The following is a 7,642-nucleotide window of genomic DNA, read 5'->3' as shown; positions in this document are numbered from 1 at the left end:
GAATGCCTTCTGGAAATCCAAATATACCACATTGACCTATTCCCACCTATCCACCCTGCTCGGTACATCCTCAAAGCACTCCAGCAAATTTGTCAAACATGATTTCCCTTTCATAAAACCATGCTGACTCTGCTTGACTGAATGATGCTTTTTCAAATGTTCTGCTACTGCTTCCTTAACAATAGACTCCAGCATTTTCCCAACGCCAGATGTTAGGATAACTGGTCTATAGTTTCCTGCTTTCTGTTTGCCTCCTTTTTTAAATAAGGGCGTTACATTTGCAGTTTTCCAATTCGCTGGGACCTCCCCAGAATCCAGAGAATTTTGGTAAATTACAACCAAGGCATCCACTACCTTGGTTTGGATTTCCAGAAGGTATTTGATAAGATGCATCCCCAGCATTAATGCACTGACCACACTTGATCAGCTCTGCTGGGCAGGCCACATTGTTCGCATGTCAGACACGAGACTCCCAAAGCAAGCGGTCTACTCGGAACTCCTTCACGGCAAACGAGCCAAAGGTGGACAGAGGAAACGTCACAAGGACACCCTCAAAGCCTCCCTGATAAAGTTCAACATCCCCACCGACACCTGGGAGTTCCTGGCCAAAGACCGCCCTAAGTGGATGAAGTGCATCAGGGAGGGCATTGAGCACCTCAAATTTCATCGCCGAGAACATGCAGAAATCAAGCGCAGGCAGCAGAAAGAGCGTGCGGCAAACCAGTCCCACCCACCCTTTCCCTCAACAACTATCTGTCCCACCTGCGACAGGGACTATGGTTCTCGTATTGGATGTTCAGCCACCTAAGGAATTTTTTTTACATTTTTTTTTTATAAAAAGAGTGGAAGCAAGTCTTCCTCGATTCTGAGGGACTGCTTTTGATGATGATGAGCCACTTCTTTTAAGACCCTAGGATGCAAGCCATCAGGTCCAGGGGACTTGTCCACCTTTAGTCCCATTATTTTACCGAGTACGTTTTCTGTAGTGATAGTGATTGTTTTAAATTCCTCCCTCCCTATAATTATCCATTATTGGGATGTTTTTAATGTCTTCTAACCTGAAGACTGATACAAAATATTTGTTCAAAGTCTCTGCCATTTCCCTGTTCCCCATTATTAATTCCCCAGTCTCACCCTCTAAAGGACCAACATTTACTTTAGCTACTCTCTTCCTTTTCATATACCTGTAGAAGCTCTTACTATGTATTTTTATATATTTGTTTTGTTTTTATATTTTTGCTTACTTCAACCTCCGTAATATTGTAAACCTCTGCCCCTACTTCAGCTCATCTGCTGCTGAAATTCCCATCCATGGTTCTGTTACCTCTGGCTTGACTATTCCAATTGTTAACGTTTGGGGGTGGTAACAGTCTCGAGACGGGAGTTCCTGCTGCAGGTGCGGAAGTCCCGCCCCCACGATCTATATTTGGCTTACTGCCCCCGAGAGCACTCCACTCGCTCAGTGGGGTAGGAGTGGGGTGGAACGACTCCGCAAAGAGTGCAGCACTATGTGGTGGCACGCATTGCGCCGCCGCGTAGATAGGGTCCTCTCCTTCATTAAAGGGGTGGGCCAAGCTGCCGACTCTGCGGGCGGGAAACGGGGCCATCCCTGGACCACCAAGGAGCAGGTTGCCGTGGCAGCAGCCCAGCACACAAACGGAATGCTGAGTTGCAAGATCGTGACACGGATCCCGCGATCGAGGACAAAGGTGGCCGCGACTGGTAAGTCGGCCATTTGTTTCTTTTACATTCCCCACCTCCCCTTTAATTATTGCCCTGCGAGCGGCCTACAACCCGGTAGCTTCACGGGTCGCTACTGAATTTTCACTCCAGGTGGGGAAAACGGGTTGCTATGCACAGTGATGATGTCGTGAGCAAAAAGTAAAAATCTAAACTGACCTGACAGTTGTGTCTCTCTCTTTAGGAAATGCTGGCAGTGGATCAGTCGTACTGCTGCATGCACGTTCTGTCGTGCGTGCTTTGGAGAGGGCAGTAATAAAAGTGACGACGCTCAAAATACCAGATCGTGCATCAATTCAGCATTGCATGCCGATTGAAAAAAAAAAGACTTGGATTTATCTAGCGCCTTTCACGACCACCGGATGTCTCAAAGCACTTTACAGCCAATGACGTATTTTTGGAGTGTAGACCCTGTTGTAATGTAGGAAACGCGGCAGCTAATTTGCACACAATGTGATAATGACCAGAAAATCTGTTTTAGTGATGTTGATTCAGGGATAAATATTGGCCAGGACACTGGGGCTAACTCCCCCGCTCTTCTATGAAATAGTGCCATGGGATCTTTTACGTGCACTTGAGAGCGCGGACAGGGCCTCGGTTTAACGTCTTATCCGAAAGACGGCACCTCCGACAGTGCAGCACTCCCTCAGCACTGCACTGGGAGTGTCAGCCTAGATTTTAGTGCTCAAGTCCCTGGAGTAGGACTTGAACCCACAACCTTCTGACTCAGAGGCGAGAGTGCTATCAAATGAGCCACAGCTGACAGTGACATCATGATCCGGTTCATCTAAATACCAGAAGCAAGCACAGGTGCTGGAAGCGGGTGGAAGGCAGGCTCTGCCATTTTTTCTTCCAAACCGGCCTCAACGACCCGCGCAAATGGTTCCAATTTCCCCGCCACTGTTTCTTAACACTAGTGGCAGTAAAAGTGAAAATGTTGAACATACCTTGAACTATAGATGATGATCAGGCATTTGTCAAAAAGCTAGAGTTAGATTTCAGAGAACCAGTAGCAAAATAATTAGACACGGCCACTGATTCGAGTCCCAGATGACTGAGCTTTTGAAATCTTCTGAAATTAGGGTCATTTGAAGTGGTAGAGTAGCAGGCTGCAGGAGTTCCTCAGGGCAGAATCCTAGGCTCAAACATAGTCAGCTGCTTCATCAATGATCTTCTCATAAGGTGTTCAGTTCTATTCACAATACCTCAGATAATGAAGCAGTCCGTGTCTGTATGCAGCAAGATCTGGATAACATCCAGGTTTGATAAGTGGCAAGTAATATTTACGCTACACAAGTGCTAGGCAATGACCATCTCCAACAAGCGAGAGTCTACCCATCTTCCCTTGACATTCAATGACATTACCATTACCGAATCCCCCACCAATATCATCCTGGGGGGGGGGGGTCACCATTGGACCAACCACATAAATACTGTGGTTACAAGAGCAGGCCAGAGGCACTGCAGCAACTCGCTAAGACTTCTTCGACAGCAGCTCCCAAACCCATGACCTCCACCGTCTAGAAGGACAAAGGCAGCAAAGTGCATGTAAATCCCACCACCTCTAAGTTCCCCTCCAAGTCTCACAGACACCTTCCTGACTTGGAAATATATTGCCATTCCTTCATCCTCGCTGGGTCAAAATCCTGGAACTCCCTCCCTAACAGCACTGTTGGAGTACCTTCACCACACAGACTGCAGCAGTTCATGAAGGAAGCACACCACCACCTTCTCGAAGGCAATTCGGAATGGGCAATAAATGCTGGCCTTGCCAGTGATGCCATATCTCGTAAATGAATTAATTAAAAACAGCCCTTTTTTGTATAGATGTTGGCTTCTTAAAGTTATAAAAATTACAATAATTTTTAACAATTCAATGAAAGTAGCACAACTCAAAATAAATAGCCTTGTTAAATCAGCAAAATAAGTACTTTGTAACCGTGGTTCACCCCAACAAAGCCGTTTCAAAAGCTTGCATAACGATTGTTCCCTTTGCTTACAGGAAATGATGGAAGTTACAATTGTATTCTTTTTACTTAGTTTATTTATAAAACTATGAATTAAATACAAGTTGAAAATTCCAGGTCAGACTTAAGACATTTGGGTTAGAACTTGTCAGAATTATCAGTGTAAAAGCCCATTGGACCTGTGAGATAAACTGAAGCAGTACCAGATTCTCCCACTAGGAAGAGCTAATTACGTAGCTCACAGGGGGCCTCTAAACTAGGAAGTGCACTGCAGTATTACAATATTAAATGGATTCATGTAGAATGACCAAGTACCTGGACAATTTCATAGCCAAGTATCCAAGGCAAGATATACAGCAATTCTTTCCTGGAATCAATGGATTGTTTTTTCTGCGTTACATATTTTGTCATTTAGGAAAAGCACCCCTACCACCTAGTGGGTGAAAGCATTGCATGGTGCGGCCCTGATGCATACAGATCAGGATAGTTCAATCACTGGTCTTTGCAGATTTACAACAACAACTTTTATTTATATAGCACCTTTAAGGTAGTAAAACGTCCCAAGGAGCTTCACAGGAGTGTTATATTTACCCAATTTCAGCTGAGGGGCAGTAAGAGTATGGCAATTCTCAGCTGGGGGTGAAAAAAAATTAGCCAACATCCCACTCCTGATTGCTGTCAAGCGACCTGCATTCTAATTTTAGTTTTTATTTGGTAGGATATATCACAAAATAAAAACAATATATACAAACCACTATAGTTAGGGTAAATAATTCCATTTAATACCACAAAGATTTCTATTTTCAGATTTATTTCAACTATTTGTACAGTTACATGATGTACAGGTTGGTGTTAAAAATGACAGAAACTACATCCAAGAATGATCAAATAAATGGAATTACAAGAATTATATTATTACAAGAAAGCACATGGAGCAGTATGTAAATAAAGGGTGACATTGGGGTATTAAAATGTGCTGCCTGTATTCTCCCCACCTTGTAAAGAAGATGTATGCAGAGAAACAATGGTGTGTCTTAGCTCTGAGATCCAAGTTGCGATAGCTGAAGGACAGAAAAAAGCACTAGTTACATATCAGTGTAGAAGGGTATGGCAGGAGTAGCACCAGGCATTCCTTAGAATGAGAGACCAAGCTAATGAAGGTACAACAAAGGGCTATCTGCCTACTAAACACCGAGGGAGGCAGGCTATAGACAGAGCTAAGTAGTTATACAACCAAAATTCTGCGGCATTACCACATCCAGCCGAGAATGGTGGAGGACAATTGAGCAACTAATGGGAGGACTATCAATGGACATCCCCATCCTCCATCATAGCAGAGCCCAGAACAAGTGCAACAGAGAAGGCTGAAGTGTTTGTAAGCATTTTAAGCCAAAAGTGTTGTGTATGATTCTCCTCAGCCTCCTCCCGAGGATCCAGCATGTTATATGCCAGTGTCCAGCCTATTCAGTTCAGTCCATGTGACAGTAAGAACTGGACATAGCAAAAGCTGCAATCCCTGATAACATCCCAACTGGAGTGTTGATGGTCTGCAAACTTGAACTAGTTATTTCCCTCGCAAAGCTATTCCACTGCAGCTATGACGCTGGCATCTGCCCACTAAAGTAGAAAATTGCTATGTCCTATCCATTAAAAGCAGGACAAATTTAACCCAACCAATTACCACAATATCAGCAACCTCTCAATCATAAGTAAAGTGACGGAAGGAGTCATCAATAGTGCCATCAGGTAATAGAAGAATTGCTGCTCTTGACATCAAGGTAGCATGTGACCGAGAACAGCACCAAGGAGGCCTGGCAAAACTGAGATCAATGGGAAAACTCTCTAGTGGCGGGACTCTTTTCTGACACAGGAAGAAGGCTGTATTTATTGGAGGCCAATAATCAGAGCCCCAGGACATCCCTGCCAGTTCAGGGAAGCAACTTTAGCCTATTCATCTCCAGCTGATGACCTCCATTTTATCATAAGATCAAGAGTGGGGCTGTTTACTGATGATTCTACAGTATTAAGCTCTATTCAGAACTCCTCCAATAATGAAGCAGCCCAAATCAGCCCACAGCAGGACCTGTACTATACTCGGATTTGGGCTGACAAGTGGCAGGTAACATTTGTGCAAAGTTCCAAGCAATGACCACCACCAACAATAGAAGGCTTTTAACCACCTCCACCTAAACTTGAACAGCAGCATCTGAGCAGAAGCTTAACTGGACCCGTTAAGAAGAAATTAATTATCCCCAAGTACATTTTATGCAGCTATACATACTTAAATACTGATAGCATAAATCATTGACTGACTTTTTTTTTTAGGTGAAACTCAGAACCAATTATGTTTATATAAACCATGTGATTGTCTACTCTTTTAATCAATACCACTTAACGAACAGATAAAATACAGTACCTGCTTCAGGAATTGTCCAGCATTGAAGAGCTCACTGCAGCCATATAACACATGTTTACCTGGTTTATTCTGAATAAAAACAGAAGAAATGAATTTACTCCCAAGTATAATACATGGAATTAAACCTGAAATGAGGCCATGCACCAAGCATCTTAAAAAACATCACAGCTAAAATTGTTGTTTGAACAGGAGATAAACAAAGATTCCACGAACAATAAAACTTTTTCAATTATATTATTCTGAAAAGTAATGAGAAAAGCCTTATATCTCTGAATATCTTAACAGACCAATATTGTACAGTCAAAAAATCATTCCTGTGCTTTAATACATACTTATTCAGTTGCTGATGCCTCATGTGTTAAAACACACAACCTAACACAATACACCCCTCAAAAAGAACCATACTGCAGACAGTACAATGTGGGCTGAATGTGGGGTATGGCAATGCTGGGTTGTACAAGACAAACTAGTGCTGAGTGCATGTGATATTGTGGCGGGTGTGGGGGAGGTGTAGCAATTCTCTATCCAGACAGACTCCAACACCACTGTCTCCACAGCCGACAGCCTACATGATTCCCTCTTCTATGCTGTCAGAGATCAGGCTTCTTTCTGCACTGCACCCAGATTCCAGGATCCTCCACCCAGTGTTGCCATAAGACTACCTATCAGCAAAGTTGTAACGATATAGGCATGGGCGTGCCCAGCACATGGTTTCCTCAAAACCAATGAGGCCAGACAAAAATTGTATGATGTTTGGAGGAAGTGGAATGAAAATCTCAGGAATAAAGTTACTCCAATATCAGGAATAGCTTTCCAAAGTAATATTGACAGACTTAAAACAATTTTAATTTGAAAACAACTTTTAAACACTTAAATTCTGCTCGCCCTATTGTTTTTACTTATCCCTAATCTCTGTTTATTCATATTTGCTGTCCTATTTTATTTTTTAAAAAACATTAATTTTACTTTTTTCTACCGCATTTCATCAATCCCTTGTGTTCTAATCCTTTCCCCTTAAATTGATGGGGCAGAAATCCCGGCCTCCAGGGCCCGTACAAAGTTTCTACGGACTTGGGAAGGCATCGGAAAAGCCAGTTTTCAGCGCGCAATGCACATACGCTAAAAACGGGCTTTTCCGATCTGTTAGGAGCTTGACAGATCATCTGCAGATCGGGAGCGAGGACATTTGCTTGGGCAAGATTGCGGGATTTATGCATATCTTGCCCAGCAAATGTCCTCAAAATTCTTGCGCCTGATAAAAGCAGGCGCATAGCCTACTTTTACCGGCGCAAGTGTTTTAAAACATACATAAACACAATAAAGTAAAATTAAATAAACACATTTTATTGTTAAAAACAAGTTTATTTAAAACCATAATTAAAAAAACTTTTAAAAAATCGGATAAATATATTTTTTTTATGACATTAATAACTTTAATTTGAATGAATCTTAAATATGCAGTGTATATTTTCTATTTTTTTTAAATTAGTGTTTTGGGTGTTTGGAGGGGTTGCTCATT

At 42.5% G+C, this 7,642-nt stretch overlaps 1 protein-coding gene across 1 annotated transcript in view; it reads right to left on the bottom strand.

The window, feature by feature from the left end:
* Window positions 1-4,515: 4,515 nt before the first annotated feature.
* Window positions 4,516-7,642, bottom strand: part of scfd1 (sec1 family domain containing 1) — a 255,518-nt gene continuing 252,391 nt past the window's right edge. The window contains exons 24-25 of the mRNA XM_070877445.1: window positions 6,124-6,192; window positions 4,516-4,768 (exon numbers count right to left, since the gene is read on the bottom strand). Coding sequence (XP_070733546.1) covers window positions 4,742-4,768; window positions 6,124-6,192 — 96 coding nt within the window. The 3' untranslated portion in view covers window positions 4,516-4,741. The remainder of the gene's footprint in view (window positions 4,769-6,123; window positions 6,193-7,642) is intronic.

Source organism: Pristiophorus japonicus, chromosome 4, assembly GCF_044704955.1.
Source record: "Pristiophorus japonicus isolate sPriJap1 chromosome 4, sPriJap1.hap1, whole genome shotgun sequence".
In the NCBI taxonomy this organism is placed as follows: domain Eukaryota; kingdom Metazoa; phylum Chordata; class Chondrichthyes; family Pristiophoridae; genus Pristiophorus; species Pristiophorus japonicus.
Note: the sequence above shows the minus strand (reverse complement) of the source record. Positions and strands in the feature narration are given on the sequence as shown.